The following is a 24,948-nucleotide window of genomic DNA, read 5'->3' as shown; positions in this document are numbered from 1 at the left end:
TTACACTTATCACCTATCCAGTGGATGAATAGGGTAACCTAGGTGCACTTTCTACACAGTTTCAATTTCTGAAATTTCCAGTCCCTTAATGATATTGGGCTTGTTTTGCATTGAAACAACTCTTTATAAATTGAATTTGCCACCTCTTTGCTGTCTTTGTGCTAGGAATTAAAATCTATGTCTGATACAAGCAGTCATCAAATGCTACCAGATATGTCAATTCATACAACATACATAAGTCACTAGATCTCTAAGACCTGGTCACCCCTATCAGAATGACTGTATTATTATTTTTATATTAGTTTTCCTTCTGCTACAACAATGTAATTATTGACTTTTCGGTGAGAAGAAAACTATGCAGCCGCTCTACCAGCCTCATCATGTCTGTAAGATGTAGAAATCGAATGCAGTTTGTATTGTAAAATTTGGTGACAGAACAAATCCCTCTTTTATTTTCATAGGTTTACTAAAGCTATTGCTTTAAGAACATTTACATGGCTTCATGACTTTATTGGATTTCTTAGAGATCAGTGTTAAGCTGTCATCAATTGTTAATGATTTACTGTAGTTGGAAGCCTCCAACTTGCCAAACGTGCTCTGAAGTAAAGTACAATATATTCATATGATTGTGCAGCTCCCTGTTGGAATTGCATTGTTATTCCTAAGTGCTGAGTATTGTATTATCAGTGTGATGCTACCTGCTGACAGCCTTCTACTCTATACTAGGGGCGTCCTGTAGTGATAAATAGAGGTCACCCTCTGTGAGGTATGAGGCATGCACGTCTCCTTTTCCTAAAATGCCACAAGGTATTATCCCCACCCTGCAGTGTTGGATGCATTGCGCTAATGATATGTTCTTAATAGAGCATGATAATTCCAAAAATCCAAACTTTTAACTGTATTTGGAAAAATTAAAAAGCACCCTGGTACGAGGATGAATTAGTGAATCCAGATTTTTATGTTGTCTGTTTACTGCTTGACTTCAACATCCTTTCTGTTCCTTAAAAACAGATCATTTGTCCAAATATATTAAGATTAATGACATTCAAATTTTTTTTTCATAAATTTAGTATGAATCCATTTCTCATATGGCATCAATTGAAATAATCCCAATAGTCTCTATATGAGAATATAATCATCTATACGCTTATGTAGATGTGAATAGTCTCTCTGAGGATTATTTTTTTTATACTTTATATTTTGTGGCAATTTTGGAGCCAAATTCAGATCCAATTATATTGAAGAAAAAAATATAATTGAAAGCCGGAATCTTCTCGCTTTTATATCCATTTTTGGCTTCGGTTCAAAAACAACATCAAAAGTATCACAAAAGAAAGACATAAAAACTGTAACAATTTCAGAAAACTGCAGGTGTTTGAGTGTTTTTATAGGTTTTTAAGAATACTAAATTACTGTGTGTGCAGGTGCGCAGTGTTTTCAGCCATAGACGGATGGATATAGGAGTAGAGTCAAAGTCTTTCTTATATACATTACTTTTTCATGTGAAAAGTGTCATAAAAATGTATAAAATAGCATAGCATACTTTTACATATTCATTGTTTAATCAGGAACTTATTTAAAAAAATACCGCAAAGGTAGGCATTTTTTTGTTTGTGTGGGAAAACGGTAAAACCACCAGGAAATTGCTATAATTTTACGTTTACAAAAAAAAAGCATAAAAAATTATTTTATTTTTGCTGCCACCCAGTATTCAAGAACATAAATTTTGGCCACTTTTAATATTTTGATATTTTAGCACATTTTACCTCCCCCTTCCCCCCCAAAAAAGTTGTGAAAGACTCTCTAAGGATTTTGTTCTATGATTGATATTCTGCGTGGGTGTTTTTTGTTCCTTTTTTTAATATGATATTATGTTTTAGACGTCATTTGAAAAACTTATAATGTGATTGGAAAAAAATATCCTCCAGGGCCTGGTTTATTCTTGTCTTCCTATAATACCGACCTATACACCTTAGCTCTAAGGCTTTTCCTGTGAACTTGATGCCCTCCTCACCAAGAATATTCATTGTGACATTATAGTCATGTTAAATGTCATGTAATATGTCATGTTTCTACATAGGGTACAATTTAGTCTCTTCTACTTTTTATTTTTAGATTGTATGAGTGTCAGTACAAGCTGAAATATTTACTTTCTGCATTTTTATAGAAGTATGATCACTAATTTGGATGATATGATTTACATACTCTTTGACATGTATTATATTTAATAACACTCTAAAAATACAAACTGGAAATAAGTTCCTCTTTACCAGCACCAGGGGCACATCCTTGGACATTTCCCCTATCCTAGTTTTTTCTGCTAGTACAGTTCAGTAACAGAAGGTCTGGGACCTCCGCAAGTTAAATAAATGTTTCTTGTGTTTACAATCCATGATATCCATCTGCTAGCATTACATATTTTATGTCCACAAGTGGCATAAGAGAATTAGAGAGAAGGCACTCGGATGGTTAATAAGTAGAGAACATTGCAAAATAGCAAAAAGGTAGAGTAAAAAGACTCACCAGATGGTGTTGTTCTGTAATAGGCACAAAACTATTATACAGCCAAACAGTATTGTAGTCAGGGATGCAGCCACGTCCAAAGAGCATTGTGTAGGGAGCCAAATACACAACAGTAATGCAAGAATCCAGTACTTCAAAGAGGTGAAAGCTGTGAATATTTCTGATTCTTAAAGTGCTTGTCAGGCAGTAATACTCCTTTAGCAAGTAAATGAGACTTTAAAGGGGTTGTCACGTCCTTATTTTTTTTAAAGAGTGGCATGGGGGCTGTGAAAACAAGAAATAAATTATGTTTACCCCTCTCTGGCATAGTGGTCCAGCACTGTGCCCACCTTCTCCGCCAGTCTCTATATGAAAGTGGATCTGCTCCAGCTTCTGGCTGCTCCACATGCCACAAATTAAAGCCCAAACAACCCCTTTAACAATTTTTTTTCTACTGCTGCTTTCCTTCATATTCTTAAATTGTGCATATAATTGCACATAACTGTAGTGAAATGTGCAAATTGTACATATTCTAGATATTCAGTTGTGTTTTTTTATCTCTTCCCTTAAAGGGACTTTTAGATTTTTGAAGAAGCCCATGAAGTGGTCTCATTAAGTCAGAATAAATGGCATGTAAGCACTGCGGCCACTGAAGCCATCAGCTAACAGCTGTTCATGCTGACCCCATCATACAGATGGGTGCTAGATTTATTTACAGAAATTTTCCACCATCAAATTTAGCATGATAAACACTTACTCATAGATCTGGGCACCGTGACTGTGATAATCTTCTTATATTTGTTATCTATGGCCTCCCTTCTTTAAAATTAACTTTTAAAATTATGCTATTGAGCTAGAAGGGTTGGGGGTGTTACCAGAGCCCCACTGCAAATTCACAGGCTGTTACACTGTCTCACACTTCTGGTTCAGCATGATTTTAAAAGTTAATTTTAGAAGGAAGGAGGCCACGGATAACAAACATGAGAACAATAAGAGTAGGTTGATTTTGATGGTAGATTTCCTTTAAGTTTTTGGATGGGTAAAGGAGAAGAAGCCACCACCAGACTCATATCTTCTAAAAGTAAAAATATTAGGCATGTAACAATCCATCTTTCCAAGGGGAGTCTCCACACAAAGAGTTAATGTTTGGTTGATGTCAATCTAAAGTGTAGCATCACCTTTAATTTGGAATTTGTCAGATATTTCAGTCCACGTTCACTGACGTCCTCTAGTGCTTCCTCTCTACATTTGAGTTATTGCCTACCAGGATGTTGTGATGTTTTCGGGACGTCAAGTGAGCATGATAGAAAAGATGGACGCGCAAAGCATCATTAAAGGTTTACATTTATAGTCTCCAGTCTCTGGATTGCAGCCTAGAAATAGACTAGATGCAGTTACAAAGGAAACATCTGTGCTGGCGCTGCGCATGTTGGAGCAGTTGTGCCGTACGAAAAGATGTCTATCAAGTGTCACTCACAAAGTGTGCAACCTGGCAACTAAGGGGCCCTGATGTCCTTCAACCTTTCTCATAAAGCACTAAAAACCACTATCTGCAAATAAGAGCTGATTGTCTGCCATGAAGAGACGAAGAGCAGACCCAGTCAGGCGGCATATTATATCTACATAAAGCAATGACCAACTGTCTAGCAATATGTGCAGCAGTCTGGGCAACATTAATAAGTCATTGGTTGGTCCAGGATAATGAAGCCACATGATAACCAAGATTGAAATTAAAACACAAGAAAATATTACATAGCAAGCTGTAGATTAACTACTACATTATGCTTCCCATCAATCTTCAGTCTATATAACCGCCTGATCTATATGTGAGCCAGACCTGGTCTGTAGCTGAGCCAATCCCTCAGAAAACCAAAACATCTTGCACTAAATTAAGCTCAATATGAATAACGATCCCCAACTTTTAAAAGGTTAAAAGTTTAAAGGTTTTGTCTGTTACTGGAACTTATGCAGGGGACAGAGCCATAACTAGATGGTATAGTGCCTGTGCCATTCACTTCCATAGGAGCTTAGTTGTAGTTTCCTGGCATGGCCACTATACAGTGGACTGAGCCTTCTGCTTCTAGCTCTGAATGTCAGACCCTTCCAATAATATACCAATGACCTATCCTGAAGGTTGGTTCATAATTATGAAAATACTGTGCATTCTGAATCATTTCAGTACTTTATTTATTTTATTCACATTACCTGGCTCTGTGCCAGCAGCATGTGGTGAGTCCCAGGGAAGGGGCAGCTGCAGCTGGTGTGTGCCTATATCTCCTCATGCAGTCTTCCATGGGAGATTTTCCATTTCTATGGCACCAAGGAATTTTTTGCCTTGGGGTCTCTCTGATGTACAGCCCCTCTTTAGGTGGCATAATGGGGAGTCTACTCCTCCTTGTTTTGTAGTGGATTTTAGGCTGGTTGCAAACATACCCTTATGTTGGTCTGATCCCAGGAATTGTAAGCATTGCATAGGATAGGAGTCCCTGCATCATGCAAAACTATGATGCAAGGACTTCCTGTCTGCCGGCCGAACTTTAGTGTCAGCATTATGTCACCTATTACAGTGTCTGCCAATAAAGCAATAACTACTTCAGTGTAAAATAATTATTCCTCTCACAGTGTTTATGAAGCAGCCAACCACAATACTGCTGTGAATAGTTATGCCCCAATTCATCCTGCTTTGTGAAAGGATTTCAGTCTTTTTTTTTTGTTTAAATAGAAGGAAAGACACTTAAATCTGAGAACCTTTAGCATTTTAATAGGACACATAGAGATTTAATGGGATCTAAGGGTTTATGATTATAACCAAGGCTTTCAGTCTTCTGTGTCACTGGCTCCATATTTTATCCTTTCTGACAATATTCAGAATATCATTTTTTTTAAATAATTCCCAATATCCCATCTAGCCTATGCTCCAGTGATTATCACAAGTGATGCATTCTCTTTATAAGGTTATGAAGTCTACTTTGGTCTATTATGAGTATATTCCAGACAATTCAATGAAAAGTCTGGATAAAGTGGGAGGCATTTATTATCAACTTTCACATTGAAAAGTGGCAGAATTTTGCACCTTATTTATGAAGTGTCGGTGGCACAAATTTGGTGCTTTTTTGACACTCACGACTTGTTATCTTTTTGGGCGCATAATTGTGCCGCCGCTTGTGAATTCAACACTTTTCTGCAATTCTATTTTTCCGACAGGTTTTGTGCCGCAGTTTTTGGTGCACAATAAGAGCAGCTAAAAACTGGCCTAAGGAGTTCTATTTCACCTTCATGAATGTGGCAACAGTTCTGAACAGTTTGATTCGTGCGCCAAATCGTTAATCCATTATAGCAAGCTTCCTGCACCATCCCGTGCCCAAATTGATAATTGCCCCGCACTGTATGTGAGGTGTATGGATATTCTAATGTGTCAATTCTCCTGAGATTAGAGAACTGTTGTATACAAGAACGTACCTATTGCACAAAACTCCAAGCTTTTCCTTTTATGGAATAACTAGGAACGTTCCTTAAATATGTTGTATTACTCAAGGCCGCAAGACCACAAGAATCGTTCCTTAGCATGACATCAGAGAAGGAGATTTGTCAGTCTCAGAAGTTGTAAATGAGCTGCTTTGTACATGCTGCTGCTTTGTAATACTTCACACACAGCTGCTTAAATGTCCCCAAGTTATGCGGCCTAAAGACATAAGTGCCCTGCTTAACTGATACTATGCCAAAAAGATAAGGACGGTATTATTCTATGAATTTCTGTTAATCTGTGTTTTCTTACAAGTGTTTATGATTGAAATAGTGTCAAAGTCATTCCAAGATCACAGTTGAAGACACTTCCAAGCATGTCACAGCCAGACATTGTAAGGGCACATGGAAGATAGTAACCATTTTTGGTAAATCTGATAATGTGCCTTTTAACAGGTTTTCTTTTCAAGTTACCGCTGTGCAGGAAATTTCTCATTAAGAATCCTTTGAATGTTTATCTCTGAGCATACCCTGTCCACTATAGAGAGACTCAGCCTACATTTGTGTTATGTAATATCATTGAGAAGTCATTGAAAAATTGTGAGTAGGGCAGGACTACAACCCATACATAGTTAGCTTCATTGCCTATAAAAAATGGATGGTATTTTAAAGCAAGTCTAACTGCCAGCAAAATGCAATTATAATAAACTGAAAAGTGGGGCATGTAAAATCCTTATACATAATCCTGTTGTATGGCACTATATGGTAGGATCAGACAACCTAGGGTTAAAGTACAAAAACAATAATGTAAAAAATCTCAAAATTAGTAAGAAAAAAAATAATAAAAAGGTACAAAAATTAATGTATTAAAAAACAAAAAATTCTAATCACCCTGGAACTGATATAAATATAAATAAACAGTAAAAATTATAAACATGTTAAATTGGACATTTTGGGATGTGAAAATACCTAATATATATGTATATATATATATATCTATATATATATATATATATATATAGATATATATCGGTTATTCCCAGCGTTCAACCCCGTAACGGGAAATAGCCATGTTGTATATAGACATGCAGCCTCCTGTAGTATATTGCCAGCCAGCCCCTGTAGTATATAGCCAGCAAGCCCCCTGTAGTGTATAGCCTGCCAGCCCCCTGTAGTATATAGCCTGCAGCCCCTGTAGTTTATAGCCATCCAGCCCCTGTAGTATATAGCCTGCCAGCCCCCTGTAGTATATAGACTGCAGTCCCTGTAGTTTATAACCTGCCAGCCCCTGTAGTTTACAGACTGTCACCCACAGGAAGTAACTACAGTAGTAGCAGCCATAGCAGCCGCTATGGGGTCTGCAGTGTCAGGGGGTCCCATCATCCGACTAAGGATTTGCACCATTATATATGCACATTGTACAGCATAATATGTATATAGCATATATGTGATGTGTTTGTATCTGGGATCTGTATATACTGTATATGTGTATATATGCTGTACGTCTGTATATGGCTTTGTATGTGTATATATGCTCTATATGTGTGCGTATGTGTGTCAGTGTATAAATGTGTGTGAATGAGTGAAGAAATGTATGTTTATCTTTAAAGGTATATAAATGTGTGTGTATATGTTAGTGTAATATGTATATTTTTAAGCGGGAAGTGAGGGGGGCCCATTCCAAAGTCTGCTATGGGGCCCTGCCTCTCCTAGTTACGCCCCTGGCCACCCCCTGTAGTATATAGTCTGCCAGCCCCCAGTGTATAGCCGGCAGCCCCTGCCCCCAATATAATACCTGTAGGAAAAAAACAAAGTGTACTCAACTTCCGATGCCCCCCCTGGCAGGTCCTCTTGTATACAGCGATGCTCCGGCATTGGCTCCGTGTCCCCGTGCCGTCTGACGCAGGCACTATGACGTTAGCCGCTCGCTGACAACATAGTGTGTGCTGATTCCAGTGCACATAATTGTATGTCAGCGATCAGCTGACATTACGATCCTTACGACGCGGGGACATGGAGCTGATGCTGGAGTATCGTTGTATAGAAGAGGACCTGCCAGGGGGGCGTCGGAAGGTGAGTACACTGTTTGTTTCTTTTCGTGACTCAAGTACAAGCTGAGGTGAGATTTTTCAGCACATTTTTTGTGCTGAAAAACTCAGCTTGTACTAAAATATATACGGTATATAAATTTGTTATCCCCGTGATTGCACTGACCCAAAGAATAAAGGAGACATGTCATTTGGGGTGCACAGTGAAAGCTGTAAAATACAAGTACACAAGAAAATGGATCAAATGCATTATTTCACCAATTTTACTGCATATGGAATTTTTTTTTCCTGCTTCCTAGAATATGGCATGGAATATTAAATACCGTCACTATGAAGTGCAATTTGTTATGCAGAAAGCAAGCCTTCCTACAGCTCTTTTCATGGAAAAATAAAAAAGTTATAGAATTTTAAAGGTGGCGACTGAAAAATAGAAACACAAAAATTAAAAAAGGGCCAGGTCATTAAGGGGTTAAGTTAATACTTTGTAGCGCCACCTTTTACTGCGATTACAAGTCACTTGGGGTATCAGTTCTCTAACAGTTTTGCACTTCAAGAGACTGAAATTCTTGCCCATTCTTCCTTGGAAAACATTTCGTGCTCATTGAGGTTAGATAGAGTATATTTTTGAACAGCAATTTTTCTACAGATTCTCGATTGGATTCAGGTCTGGACTGTGATTGGCCACCTCGATACGTTTATTTGTGAACCTTCCATTGTAGATTCTGCTTTATGTTTGCAATCATTGGGACTCCAACAGGTTTTCTTCCAGAATGGTCCTGTATTTGGCTCCCTCCATCCTCCCTTTCCCTGCTGAAGAAAAGCCCAAACCATCATGCTGCCACCACCATGTGTGACAGTGGAGATGGTGTGTTCAGGGGGATGAGTTGCTTTTATGTCAAACATATTGTTTGGCACTGTGGCCAAAAAGTTCAATTTTGGTTTCATCAGCTTTGATTGGAAACCAAGACCCTTGTTTTAGTGATGGTAGGGTTCGAAGATGATTTATACTGATACATGGGGGTCTGGCCACTAGGACCCTCCACAACCATGAGAACCATGAGTGACAGTCCCAAAGACAGTTAATGCAGTGGTATTATGCAAGCAAGACCTATGCTCCATTCAGATGCGGAAATGGGATCATGGGTCATATTATACCTTTAAAAATTTCTTGGTGGAGGGATTGCTGTAATGTTATATAGCATGCACCAGATTTTTAATAAGTATATAGATCATTAATTTGGCAAAAAACACACTTGTGACAACCATTTCTTGAAAAATATGATAATTTGTGCAGTGTTTGCATTCATACACAAAAGTGAAGTACGGAGAGGAAGCTTTGTCAGAAGGAAAGAATCATAACCAAACGACACTTCAATTCTCTTAGCTGCATTAGGGCTCTGAAGGCAAAAGCTAAAGAAATTTCTCAGATGTTCCATGAAGCCCTCATGAACCCTCTGAGAAAAAGTAGATATTTCCATGCCAGCCTCGTGGAAGATCAGTCATTTCATAGAATTCTGCTTTTAAGAGGTATTTTCTCTTGATGTCTAGAAAAACTCTACCAGCCGCCTCCAGAAATAGAACTGAAAAAGACCCCTGGGGGAACCTGGCAAAATGAGACAGGAAAAAAATGGAGAAAAGGAAAAAAATCTGTAATAAAACATTGAAAAATAAACACTTCAAAACTTCAAACTATGGTGTGATCAAGGAAGATGCATCCTGGTATATCAAGGTGACATAAGCCGAGACCAAGCAAAGTTTCAGGACTTTATGTACTAAGTGAAATTCATCAAACGGTTAAAATGAAGCTACATGGTCCTGATATTAAAGAAGTCTCTTTAGAATGATACTTGCTATTTTTATCTTTTTACTGTGACTTAGTTGGGAAATTGAAAGTGGGTCAACGAAAAATATTTAAGCAGGCTTTGGCAGTATCAGAAAAAGCACTAATATTTCACTATATAATTATTTTACAAGCCAAAGTTAAAGGTATATCACAATGGTTGTCTACTTTAACCTCAGCTAATAAATAGACACAGCTGACTTTAGTTTTAACACCCAAATTGCTTGTATTGTAATAGATGGCAGTGCCAGGTCTCAGGTGCCTCAGGGTGGATTATACTGACTGACTGGTACATGGATCAGAGGTCTGGCTGTGAACCAGTATTGGGGAAGTTTGTCTGCCACCTCTCATGTCTCTTGTCAAGCTCGCCTTGCTTGGACCCCTGTATCCAGCTGAGCCTTCTGTGCCTGGACCCCTGTATCCAGCCAAGCCTGCCATGCCAGGACCCCTGTATCCAGCCAAGCCTGCCGTGCCTGGACCCCTGTATCCGGCTTAGCCCGCCATGCCTGGACTTCTGTATCCAGCCAAGCCTGCCATGCCTGGACCCCCATATCCAGCCAAGCCTGCCATGCCTGGACCCCCATATCCAGCCAAGCCTGCCATGCCTGGACCCCCATATCCAGCCAAGCCTGCCATGCCTGGACCCCTGTATCCAGCCAAGCCTGCCATGCCTGGACCCCCATATCCAGCCAAGCCTGCCATGCCTGGACCCCCATATCCAGCCAAGCCTGCCATGCCTGGACCCCCATATCCAGCCAAGCCTGCCATGCCTGGACCCCCATATCCAGCCAAGCCTGCCATGCCTGGACCCCCATATCCAGCCAAGCCTGCCATGCCTGGACCCCTGTATCCAGCCAAGCCTGCCATGCCTGAACACCCATATCCAGCCAAGCCTGCCATGCCTGGACCCCTGTATCCAGCCTAGCCTTTCATGCCTGGACTCCTGTATCCAGACAAGCCTGCCATGCCTGGACCCCTGAATCCAGCCAAGCCTGGACCCTGCCAGTCTGCCCCATAATGATTGCTTCTTGTTCATTGTGTATTTTGTAATAAATGGGCAAAGATCATTTCCATAAAATATTCAATTTAGTAACAATTCAAATTCACATCTCTTCAATTAGTTTAATATCCATACATGAAACGCTATCCCTTAAAAATTATGCAAATAAAACAGGGCATGAGAAGCTAAAAGAAAAGCAGGTCTTGCCAAACGGGGACAAACCAGCATGTAAGTGTGCTTGGTTAACAATCCTTCATCCTGGAGGTAGATTTCCTTTAAATTTGTGCTGCTCAATCAATCTGAAAGTCATTGCACAGATAAAAAAGAACTGTATACAGCTTGATAAGTCTATGAAATGAGATACTATCCAGGTCTGTAAAGAGTTAAGTCACGCTCTGTTACTTGTGTTTTCAAATTCATGAGAGATGCAGGGCAAGCAGACCACCTCACGTACATGATATTGATGCTGAAGCTATCATTATACACTGACCAAAAAGCATAACTAAATGGAACAAATTATTAAAACCACTGCAAAGAGTCCCCTTATGGCTGCTATACACCGCTCAAATAATATTACTTTATGGAGCCCACATGATACCATCATATGTTGTCTTCTCCACAGTCTAAACATCAATTAAATCCAAGTACCCCTGGCTGATGTTGTCCCTGATTGTACTTGCTTGTGATCTCTTTTTCCTCTTGTAATCCGAGGTTATACAAACTTAGCCTGGTTATGATTTGCCTCTCCCGTTACACATGGACACCTGTGAATCCCAACTTTTGTAGTATAACCTCTCTAACAGCAAAGGTATCCTTCTTTTATCTCAGTACCTACTACCAGAGCAGATTTTGTGTAGATAATCCCCATTGAAGTCAATGATTGGCTGCAGCCATGATGAGTGGCAGTCATTACTAGGCTAGGAAGTGCAGGCCAATGGGGCAGGAACAAAGCAGCAGGTAGGTAGCTGAGCATGTACATGCATTTATTGGAAGACCACTTTACCACAACATACATACAAGGCACTCAGTATAACAAGGTATAAAAAGACATATTATAAAGGTCAGAGATGACCTTACAAGGATATTCCCATTACTTAAATTCACAATAAATTGAATATTTATGACATATCCACAGGATCTCAGAGATGGGACCCATATCTCAAGAACAGGGAACTACTGACCTTCTTTCCCACCGCCTGGCCGAATGGAGAGTTTGCCACCCATGTGTAGCTTCTCTCCATTCGTGTCTATGGGAGTGATGAAAATATCTCAACGTTAGACTTGGCTATTTTCATTCTCTCAAAGACTTGAATGGAGAGTGGCTACACAAGCAAGGCAAACTCTACATTCAGCTTTACAAGAACACCATATTGCCGAAAGAGGGTCTGTGGATCCCAGTTCCAGATATAGGTTTGAGTCCCAGGGGTCCTGTAGATATGTCATAAATACCGAACGTAACAATAACCCTTACAGATGTTTGCAGTTGAACATACTTTTACTCAAAAACTGGAAATTGGGTATAGGCAGTGAGATTTTCTTACGAATTGTACCTTATTTCTTACTATTAAGCGTTTTTTTCATAAATAACCCCATTTTAGCTCCTTTAAGTCTAGAATTTGTACATTTAACAAGGCAGTTTGGCAGATCACTAATAATTGAATCCCCCGATTTTACTTACTTGTCATTGTGACAACAGAACCCGCTAATGAGATAAAGGACAGTAATAATGATGTCTTTGTCAATAGTCCGCAATAACAACATTAAACGTAAGGGCCTGGACCTCACTTTGTCCACGCTGCGGTAATTGGAGAACTCCTGGAGAGAGTGTTGTCCATTTTTATTTTCAAGAACCCATTGACTCCCAAATTAATAATCCCATATTATTTTACAAATATATAAATAGTAAAAAACTAAAATTGGAAAGTATGGGCCCCCTGAGTAATAACCTGTGGGTCATGGTGGAGGGAGATTAGGGAAGGGTCAATATATTGAATGTAACCTTCTCAACTGTCTTTACCCAGCAAAACCCATAATCAGGAATAATGTAAATCCTCCATTAAATGTCAGCTGCTTAACCCAGAAAGAGGTACAGCAGTGCCTCATCCCCACTAAAATAGATAAATCGCCAGGCCCGGATGGCACACACCCCCAGGTACAGATGGAATAGTGCTGTGATAAACAAATTATTATTTCTAATATTTGAAGATTCCTTTATATACATCTATTAATAGTTCAGCTCTGCTTACTTGATATGTAAAGTGAAGCCTCTTGTCTTTTACCTCATCAGCCAGGCATTCCTGTTCAGAAAATGGCCGCAGAGGATCGTGTGATCTCTACATATCCATGAACAATCGCCCTACCAGGTCCTTATGATCATATTCATGAATATAAGATCAAGGTCCTGGCAGGGCGATTACTAATGGACAGTTAGAGATCACAGGACCCTCTATCTGCAGCTATTTTCTGAACCTGATATCCTGCCCCCTACACTTACACACACATTACAAAAATACATGTGCTAAAGAGGCCAACCCCTTTAAGGTTATGATGCAGAGTGGACAAGAGATAAAAGTGTCTCCTAATAAATGAGGTGCATCTCACTCCAGACTGACATATAACATATCAATTCATAATTCTAAATTGCCATACAGGCAGTCCCCGGGTTACATACAAGATAGGGTCTGTAGGTTTGTTCTTAAATTGAATTTGTATGTAAGTCGAAACTGTTTATTTTATCATTGTAATCCCAGCCAGAACTTTTTTGGCCTCAGTGACAATTGGGTTTTAAAAATGTTGGGTTGTCATAAGAATCAATATTAACACTAAAGCTTCATTACAGACACCACTGATAACTGTTACAGCTGTTTATTGTAGCCTAGGACTAAAGTACAATAAATTACCAATATCCAGAGGTCCGTTTGTAACTATGGGTCGTCTGTAAGTCGAGTGTTCTTAAGTAGAGGACCGCCTGTAGATAACTTCTGAAAACACAAGCAAAGACAAATAAAAATGACAGCAGGAAATCTGCTATGTATGGACATCCCTCAACATGTAACATTAAAGCCTTTGCAGATGTGACGCCTCTTCTATTTAATAATTTTTTTCTAGAATATTGGAATTGAGTTGTTTTAGTGCAGATTAGTTTTATTGATACCGCTAAAAGGGTACAATACCAGGTATTCCTGACATAACTTCTACAATAGAACTCTGAAAAACAGTATGATATTGATTTTCCAAGAAAGATCAATACTTTCCTGTATGTGGTTAAATGGCAAACCTGCCCTACTCTAACTTGAAATGTCACAAGAAATTGGAACAGACCTTCACTTTGGTGGATACAATAGAGAGTAAAGGTAGAATGTAGCATACAGAAATTTCTGGAAGAAGGCTTGTAAGTTGTCATCAAGGATTGCTGATGGAATCATGGATTCTGTTATCATGAATTTTAGACTCTATGAGGGGCATTTATTAATTTTGGCGCAGGGTGGGGCTAGCATGGTGCTATATTTTTCAGTGGAATGTAAGTTTGTGGTGCAAGGGCTTAATGAATTGGCACATGACTGAAGGTTTAGAACCCCCTAGACCAGTGTTGGCAAACCTTTTAGATGCCATTGCAACAATTTAAGCAGTAACTTATTACTCCCTGCTCTGTCACATGTTTAAATTATATAGGCACCTGAGGACACCAATACAGTAGAAATAAGGAGAAGAAGTTTGAATTATCATTGTAGCTTCCTTTTACGGTCCTGGTCTGTCTGGGACTGCAAGAGGCCTGGAGTCCTGGCTGGCAAACTCTGCGCTGGGGTGATGGCTGCTGTTGGACATGGTATTAGTGAAGGGAAGCCCCTGCTGGACATTTTATTAATGAAGGGTGGCTGCTGCTGGGACATGTTATTTGTGAAGGGAGGCCACTGCTGTCCAGTTTCAGATCTGCAGTTTGAGGACCTTTGGAGGACCTTTAAAGGTCCTCAATGGTCTTTTGTATACATGTGTGTTTTATGGCTGGAAGTCCCTATCTTTATTATGTCTAATGGGCAGTATCAAGCTTTTGTGGCAGTTTGGGTGGGCATGGGCCCCTTGAAGCATTGGACCATGGGCTGCTACCTAAAACACCCATATTAAAGTCCACTACAAATGTCTTATCTGTACAGATATCAGCCACATGTGACATAGACTGAATAAGCCTTTGGTCTTATGTACATAAGATATTTGTTGCTGCATTATCATGGATTTATTTGCAGGTACCTATACCATCTATGTTTTATTTTCCCAGATGATTCTTTTGTAACCCCTGGTCAGGGCATCAGAGCTGAAGAAACAGGTATCCTTCTTACTCTTTTGGAAGGGGTATTTATTAGTTATATGTTAAGGCTGAATATCAGTGGTTATCACAACTTAATTTGTCACCTGTTATATTTTAATTCGCTATGAGATTTTATTTTCGGAAACTTTTTTCTTTTTCGGTCTCATTACCACATAAGCTTCAATAATTACCCAAAATATCTTCTGTCTTGTCCTGTTATGAGAAAATAAAATTGCAGATGCAGACCAAGGTGCTATCTATGTAAAGCCACCGTATTCACAAACTGAAGCGATTGCAGCACGGGCACCTACCTTGCCACATACTTTATAAATAACCAGCATTGTGTTTGTATGTAGGACTACAAGCCATCAGTATGCACGACTTCCAAATATTATTTAGATGAAAGTCAGTATCTTGTATTGTATGACTTCATGGTGCGCCGCTGCTCGGAGCTGATAAGGCGGCTCCATCAGGTGTAGCACGAGCCTGTGTCTGATGCCTGGTCTCTGCGCAGCTGGCTACGGCTGGGGAACCGCTGTCTCCAGCACAACTACTTGTTTTTGTTTGGCCGGTTTGCAGCTGTCAGATCTTTGCCTGAATGTGGTTTATTTGATCAGCTGAAGACGCCTTTCATTTGTCACTCATGATGGACAGCTAACATAATAAGTGCTGTGATTCACTTTTATCTGTGCTATGTTACTGTGAGAATACCTCAGCATCTGCCCGCTAATATCTTTAAATGTGTGTCAGTGCACATGTGTATGTCGGAAGGCTTCCTAATGTTTTATCAGATTTGTAAAATCCCAGGTAATTATTATTAAAGGAGTTGGCCCCTTTTCGATAAATCTCTTCCATTAGACATGTCTCTTCATGAATTTGTACCTGTGTTATTGCCTCCTTTGATAACTTCAGCCTTTCCCTGCCCTTACCATGCTCCCCCCTCCATATATACACAGCTTTCTCTCTCTTACTGTTCTAAGCAGTTCTTACGACGTCTCCCTCTTTTTCCTTACTTTCTGTCCTCAGTGACAGAGGCAGGAAGAGAGTAGGGGAGTGAGCAGGATGAGTCATAGCTCTCCTGCTACATCATCTTATGTAGCTGAGCTCAGGCATGTAAACAAAGAAGCACGAAGAGTCTGCACACCAGCAGGACTGCTGAATCACTTGATTATCATTCAGGTATTTTCAACCAGGTACAAACATTAATGGAATGTATCCAACCAGGAGGAGAAAGTGTAAACGTAGTCCATTCATTGCATCTATATGTAATATTCCTAGATATTGATTGCCTTAGTGACTGACAAATAACATATACCCTACTTAAAAGTCTTCAAACTTCACCAGACTTCAAACACTGGGTTAGTCAAAATATATTCATATAATTGTATCCATAAAATCTTTTTTATAAGATTAAATAAAATTGTATGAATATATATTGACTAATCCATTATCCAAAGGCATATGGGCAACTTAGGTGAAGGGGTGATCAATTCCTTTAATAATCACCTTTACATAGTTCATTACAATCAACAAAGACAGTAAATGTACACATTTACATAATCAAGAACAAAAGGAAATTTAAACAAAAAGAGAGATAACAGAAGCATTCGATCTACATGGCCTCACAGGGTAAGATGTATAAAGGCTGCTTACCCAGGTATGCCAGTTATCTGGCTAAAAGCCTTGAAATAATCACAACTCCTTGCGCACGGCCAGGAATTGTGATGATTTCCCCCCAGTGTGGGCTGACGTATTTGCGTTTCTGTCCTTTGCCTGTGCACTTGCTATACTATAGCCTGGACAAGTTATAGTGCAAGTCTAGGCCACACACGGCCTGCCAGCTGCTGGACAGATTTATCAGGGGGTCGGATCCTCTCGATATATCTGACATGATGGGAGAAGTGGGGGAAGAGCACATTTTGTCAAACCATTTGCCAGCACCTGATACAAAATTACTGGGTACCGTTAGGATAAATGCCCAAGATCCAGCTGATTCTTGACTGTGAAAGATGGATATTCACATCCTCTTTTCATGCCTGATTTGCATCCATTTGACAGCCATCTTCGATCAGTCTTTCTATAGTTAACAAACTGGTTGCAACAGTTTTTTCCTGTCCATTAAAAAGAAGGATACATTTTAAGAAAGAGATTTATCATACACCGGTGCAGGGACCCCGGCTTATGGTAGCGGCCATTGCTCCCCTTGTCACGCTGGATACATCAAGAGGCTTAGATGTCTTGATGTATTCAATAGGCGGTGTGGCCGGCAGGCAGAACTACGCCAGATCAGAGCAGGTCAGAAAATTGGCGTACAAGCAGTTATAAATCTCTCCCTAAGATTCACATGAACGTCAGGCGCGCTGGAGAGGAGGATAAGCGAGAGCTGCTCGCCCCCCTCTTCTCTTCACAGAGAATAGTGGCACACAAATGTTCTTACAGTCAAACATAGAGCATCTTTTTTGAAGCCACGGCATGTTACGACGAGCACAAATTGTGATCACCGTACTGAGCCGGGGTGCCATAGTCAACTATGGGAGGCGTATATGCGGCGGTAAATTTGCAGAGTGCCATCCATTTTTTTACTGAACCATTAATTTCTATTGTACATGTACCTGCCCTGCATACACTGTTTCGAGGTAAAAAAGAAATCTTCTTCCTAATCTGTAAAAATCCCTATAAAGGTAGACTACTTCATTTTATTTTTGGAGTAAGACCACTGTATTACAGATCTGTACAAGTTAGCAGTTATTATAATAATAATTATTGTTGTTAATATTATTAATAAGAATTTTCTTATTTTACACTGCACTATACTATTTCTAATTATTTTTGTAGTTCTGGATCATTGAAAAAATATAAATAATTTATGGATTTACCTTAATCTCTCCATAGACCTTCGGCCACTGGATTTGTTGTCAGAAGTCATCTCCCCCAGCAAGTCCTTACCTGGGGTACGGATGGTCCAGTCTCAGGGAGCCCGTGGGTTTCGTCTTTCTGCATCACCACACGTGCTTAGTTTTCCATCATCACGTCTGTTCAAAAACTGCCACCTCTTCCCAGAAGAGTTCTCTATTGTTGTCACCATAAAGATCCCCAGCCTTCCACCCAAGGTACCATAAATGCCCTACCAGTTTTTACATGATGGCACTACTATAATTTGAGCAAAATTTAGCAAATTTGTACAAAGTTTAAAAATACATCTGATGTCTTATTAACTGTAACACACTCCACCCCTTATTGGAGTAAGATTGCAAGATTGGGCAAAACCATGCTCACATTTCCAAACTGCTATAATTCTTCAATAAACCAGAAACATGATTTACAACTCTCCAAGTAATGTGATGAGGGGACACATTGGTACTTTTGTCAAGAGCTTGGAAATGTCACCTTAAAGGGGTTGTTGTAAAAAAGCTATATCTATGGTTTTTGGAGGGGGGGGGGTAATTAAAACGATAAACATATTTTACTTACCTCCTCCAGTGCTTCCATGCACCTGTGGCTTAGTACATCACTTTCGGGTCCCTGTTTGCTTACAGAGGCCGGTGCTCCCATCCAGGTGAACACGAGCACTGAAGGAGAAGTATAAAATGTTTATTGTTTTAATAACCCACAAAGCCATGTATAAATCCTGGACAACCCCTTTAATGAGATCAACTCTGTAGTTGCATGGAGATTTAAAAGCCTTGCTTTCTCCAGAATTCTGGAAAAAAGGAATATCCAAATAATATTTTCTGGACAACCCTACCTGTGTAGTTTGCCCCAGTAATGTGCAGAATACTGGCGCATGGTCTGGATTAAAATGATGCATCCTGCACTTCTCGGGAAGAGTGCACCACCTTATTTTTTGGTGCACCTTTAACACAGAGCGTTTGACAAAATTCTGTCTGGATCGTAACCATAACGCCCCACAGAATTTTGTGACATTAGTGACACAAAACTGGCACAAACACTTAATACATATAAATACATGTGCATGAAGTTTGCACATGCTTTTCAGTGCAAAGTCAGACAGAAAACTGGCGCAAGCGCTTTAATAAATGTGGGGTGCTGTCTCTAACCTGCTCATAACCCAACTCTCAGGAATTTTCTTCAGCCTCATAGACCTGTCTGTCTCAAGGTCTCAGCAAGGCATTGTGTAGCATTTTCTACCCCTGATAATTGCCTTTGGGAAAATAAAAGGAGCTGCATAGGTCAGTAGTTGAATATTGGCAGGCGGTCCCTTAGTACTAGTCCCATATTGTCAGCACGGTGGTTGCAGAAACCTGTCAATCAGGAACAGGGAGGCAGGGAACAATGAATTTGCAGGACTCACTTACTACACCTGGACTCACCTCCGGTAAGTTGCAAATAAGTATACAAACAAATCTTTTAACATTGCAGCCATGGAAATGTATAAGGGCATTCCTTTTTAAATACAATTTTTAATGAAGTATTTATTTTGGGTGGGTTAATCTGAATGGTAGGTTCCCTTTAAGGGAAAAGGGTATCAATAATATAGTACTGTTAGCTCCCTCTACTGGCAGATTGACTGCAGGAGATTTTCAGCTCTGCCATGAAAAAAAAACCAAATCAAATTGCTAAAAGATATTTAAGAGATTAAGCAGCAAAGTAGTTGTTCTAAAAATGCTGACATAACATTTTATATGGAAACAGAAAGTCATGAGGTTAAGGGTGGAAATACATGGTGCAGCCGTGGAGCAGCCAACATGCATCCGTCCACATCCAATTAAAAAATTTTGCAGATAATTCATTACAAAATTATTATTTAGTGACAGCATCATGTTAACAGTACATAATACAGTTACTAAATAATAGGTTTGTAATGAATTATCGTCAATATGCCTTAATTGGAGACAACCGGCCACACTGTGCATCAGCACCCTAAAAAGACTAAAAATAGGTTTTCTAAACTATAACCATAAATCTGAATCCTGCCACAAGGTTAATACTGTTCTTAGTACGAAAACAATGTGATCGTTCACTAAATGGCCAAAATTTACAAAGTGAGCTGCACCAAAGATTTTCCATGTTGTTTTTTTTTTACCATTTTTTTGTTGCTTTTTTGTTTTAGAAAAATGAATACGTTTTCACCATAATAACAGAGGGAAGAGGAAATGTCCTTCTTGGCTTGAGATACTCAGAAAACAAACTTCACTTCTTGTTCTGGAATGTGGAAGGATCTGAAGAGTGGCAAAGCAAAGTAACCTTCCGTGGCATCTTCCTGGCCAATGATCGCTGGCACACACTAGTTCTAGCCGTGTCTGGGATTTCTGTCTCTCTCTCCATTGACTGCAGTATCCCAATAGAAGTGTGAGTTCCTCTGGTTTATCAAAATATATATCAGATCTGTCAAGTGTTTCTTGCAAAATATTTCTTACATTTTCACCTAAAATTCCTGCTGATTCCGGCTTCTCTGTGATTTGTTATCGATGTTCTCATTATTGTTTTATCCATTACTATTAAACACAGATTATTAATATAATAAGATCACTACAAGCACCTCTAGGCTGTCTCATTCTATAGATTTTAACTTTATGAGAGGGGCATTTATTAATTTTGGCGCGGGGGGGGGCACTGGAACCCTGCTATATTTTTATAGTTTTTCTATTATTAAATTATATTTGATGAATATCTCATAGCACGGGTTGGATAAGGTTGGATAAGGTTTAGTATCATCTCTAAACCCTCTTAAATAATATTATCAAAAAAATACCTACAGGTTCTTTTTAACCTTACATTATTAATAGGTACCACTAAGTAGAAGAAAGTCTATTGAAATATATGGGGAGCGGCAGGTGAATGGAAAATCAAGTTCACCTCTCATTTTATTTTTTAGTGTACATTACGCTCTCTTAAAACCGGCAGTGTAACAGAAATCCCTAACACATGTGTGAATTGGGTCTTGCTCAAATTCTGCATATTAATTCATAATATGATTATCACCACAGCCACTCTTTGCATTTTTCCTACCTTTCTGAAGTCTACATTGTCTCTAAGATTGAAGTTTAAGCTCAATTCACAAAAGAATTTTCAATTTTTAACAGTCCCAGGGTTATTGCTATATTAACCAGATAATACCGGTTGGCATAAACCCCCACAAATATGAGGAATGCCATTTATTACTATTTTGATATTAGCCACAAGGGCTTAATGCCTCAAAACTGGCTATCCATATTGACCCTATAACAGAGAGACTTGTACTCATCATATTACAGGCGGTCCCCTACTTAAGGACACCCGACTTACAGACAACCCATAGTTACAGACAGACCCCTCTGCCCACTGTGACCTCTGGTGAAGCTCTCTGGAAACTTTACTATAGTCCCAGACTGCAATGATCAGCTGTAAGGTGTCTGTAATGAAGCTTTATTGATAATTCTTGGTCCAATTACAGCAAAAATTTTGAAACTCCAATTGTCACTGGGGCAAAAGAAAAAATTTTGTCTAGAACTTTAATTATAAAATATACAGTTTCGACTTACATACAAATTCAACTTAAGAACAAACCTCCAGACCCTATCTTGTATGTATCCCGGGGACTGCCTGTATTCATAGAATAAAGAGCACATACTGAGCCATTGATTCTCAATGGCTGGGGTGGATCAATAATGTAAGGGTAGCTAGCGCCCTACATGTCCACAAAATAGCAGCTCCAGAACAGCATATAGAAATAAAAATTGTTGTGGCGCTAATTAAAAATCCATTATATAAAAAATTGATTCTGATCTATTTTAAAACAAGAGATATAAATAGTACATACAGGACAGGCGGAGAACATGCGTCTCATGGTCTTCTATAAGGGCCTACAAATATAGCTCCATACATTTATCTATTTCCATTACTCTCCATATACATAAATACAGGAATTTACACCATCCCCTAAATGAATGTTCTTCTATGAAATACAGGATCTGTAGTATATTTCCTTATTGTTTTTATCTTGATTCTATGCTGTATCTACCCCCAAAAATTGTAAATAATCTGTGTGTTCACAATCCCCATATAAGACTTGCAGAGAACATATAAATGCCTCAACAATTATAATTGGTCCTGATTATCCGATCGTTATAACAGCATCTATTGAATAGGCACAATGGGGGTTATTTATTATACTCCAGCGATCATGTGCTGGTGTGTCATAGCCACGACGCCCTTCTGGCACAGTCGAATACTGTATACCAAGATGCTTAGGCCTCTTGATGTATCTGGTTGGTGGTTAGCTGGCTGCAGCAAGTTGCACAAAAACGCCCTGTGCTCGACCATTCTATCACAGGTCAACACCCCTATTCTCCAGGGTTGGCTCCAGGTTTCAGTAGGCCCCTGGGCGACAGAGCTTAAGTGGGCTGCTTTGCAGTGAACTCACGTGGCACCAATAAAAATTCATAATCTAAAGCAGTCTCATGTTTCCTAAAATACTCCCTACTTTATCATACCAAACTCATGGTTATTTTATACATAGCCTTCTCATGGTTATTTTATATAAAGCACCCCTCACCACCTATGTATTCATTAGATACAGCCCCTTTTACCCCCATGGATTGCTTATGTACAGCCTCATGTGGGCCCCCCGAGCAGCCCTGGGTCCCGGCACCTGCACAAGTATGCCCAGTGCTGGCGTCGGCCCTGTTCTTCATGCTGGTGTAAAGAGGAAATGTAAAACTAGCATTTGCAATTATTTCAGGGCTTCTACATCAGCGTTCTGGCACAGAAACCCTGATAAATAAGCCCCAATGTGCCACATGTTACCACAGAGGCTTGAGATTATCTGCTAAATACAGGCAGTCCCCGGCTAACGTACAAGATAGGTTCCTTGGGTTTGTACTTAAGTTGAATTTGTATGTAAGTCGGAAGTGTATATTTTATCATTGATACGCCAGACCAAAAAAAATTGAAAAGTTGGATTTTCAAACTTTTTTGCTGTAATGCGACCAAGGATTATCAATAAAGCTTCAGTACAGACATCTTACAGCTGATCATTGCAGCCTGGGACTAAAGTAAACCATCCAGAGACTTCACCAGAGGTCACAGGTGACAGAGGGGTCCGTCTGTAGCTAGGGGTCATCTGTAAGTTGGGTGTCCTTAAGTAGGTGACCTGTATAGGAATTTCTAATTTTGTAACTTTCTCTTTGTGACATTACATCAATGTATATCGTCAGGATAATATACTAAGTTATCCAGTGACAGCACAGAAGGGTCGGTAATGAAAAGCAGTTGCAGAGATTCAGCCATTCTGTCAAATGCTTGCACATTTTTTGACCTTAAGTCAGAGGATATATATTTATACCCCTTATGTGATTCAGTATATTTTGGCAAGAATCTGCATAGAATTTTCCAGGACTCATAGAGGTAGACTGTAAATCCGAAATCCTCTTCACTTGTCTTCACACTGACTGATGGTTTTTGGTTGCTAATGGCTGTCAGTCAATCAATATATATAGCAGAGGTACAGAGTATTCATAGGTTTTCTCGATAAGACCTAGTATTATTACCAACGTCTTAAAGAGAACTCCTTAAAGGGAACCTGTAGAAATCTTCCCATCACACCGCTGCTAGTATGTTGTGAAGCAGAATAACATGTGAGATGTAAACTGTTTGTATAAAGTCAAGGAGGCGGAGAATTTAGTACTGAAGTCAAGCTTTCCCCACCTTAGACTGTCCCCTCTACTTTGATTGACACAATTTTCCAAGCTTCAGGAAGGCAGGTTGTGGATGTCCCTGGATGCAGGGCATCAATTAGTGAGGAGAACTTGACTTCAGTTCTAAAGTTTTTTGGATGATGTCAAACTCAGGGCCATAAAGGAAACATGATCTAGAAGTTGTTAACCTGTTTGCCAAAATCATGGTAGTTTTTTATTACATCAATTTAGGCTGGCAGGTTCCCTTTAATAGCTGCTGCTCCACTCAAGGCACATATTAGTAGGCACTCATTAATTTCTGCACTAGATTTTCTTATTAAATTTTCTTCTGTCAAATTGGGAGTCCCAGGCTGTGTGCTCCACCCCAGAAACTCCTACCTGATAGTAACTAAATTATTGACACTAATTACTAGGAACAGTGAAGGCTGAAGAAAGCTTGTGCTGAGCAGGAGCACTGATTAAAGGATGCAAATATGGAGATGCACATAAAATTACGTCCAGTGGTCATCAAGGGCTCCCAGAATCAGCCCTCTCTGTATAAAGCAGCTGTCTGCTGTGTTACACTTAGGCTGTTGCACTGTGCAGCCCCCCCCCCCCACTGTGTGAGAAGTGCCGAGAAAACAGGGGGGCTCCTGCACAGTGTAACAACAACAAGCTACAGCACGGTGGGGCTCTGGTAACACTCCTCTCCCTGAACCTATCTGGCTCATAAGCATCATTTTAATAGTTGATTTTAGAAGGAAGGAGGTCATGGATAACAAATATAAGAAGATTGCCACAGTCATGGTGCCTGGATCTATGAAATGAGAGTCCAGGGTTTATAATGATTCATTTTAATAGTAGATATCTTTTAAGCCCTCCGTAGAAGTAGAAATTAAGAATATCCCCAAAAAACCCAGGTAAAAATTGATTTCATTGTTTTCAAAAATTGGAACTGGTGACAAAAAGAGTCCTGGTAGCATTTAACAGATTTTAATATCTCAACATTAATATTAATATCTACTTTGTCCGCACTGGTAAAAGGTAAAAAAGTTCAGCAAAAGTTTATTAAGTTCAGTGATACATAAAAAAACAAAAAACATCCCTCTAAACTGCATGCATAAAAACAAAAAAAACCATCACCTTAAACCGCATTCATTTTGGAATGATGTTTTTTT

General features: G+C 39.5%; 1 protein-coding gene across 1 annotated transcript in view; it reads left to right on the top strand.

Moving 5' to 3' along the window:
* Positions 1 to 24,948, top strand: part of TSPEAR (thrombospondin type laminin G domain and EAR repeats) — a 76,288-nt gene that overhangs the window by 6,710 nt on the left and 44,630 nt on the right. The window contains exons 2-3 of the mRNA XM_072121275.1: positions 18,048 to 18,265; positions 20,227 to 20,465. Coding sequence (XP_071977376.1) covers positions 18,048 to 18,265; positions 20,227 to 20,465 — 457 coding nt within the window. The remainder of the gene's footprint in view (positions 1 to 18,047; positions 18,266 to 20,226; positions 20,466 to 24,948) is intronic.

This window comes from Engystomops pustulosus, chromosome 8 (assembly GCF_040894005.1).
Source record: "Engystomops pustulosus chromosome 8, aEngPut4.maternal, whole genome shotgun sequence".
NCBI lineage: Eukaryota > Metazoa > Chordata > Amphibia > Anura > Leptodactylidae > Engystomops > Engystomops pustulosus.
The sequence above is the reverse complement of the archived record's forward strand: the minus strand, read 5'-3'. Positions and strand labels throughout refer to the sequence as shown.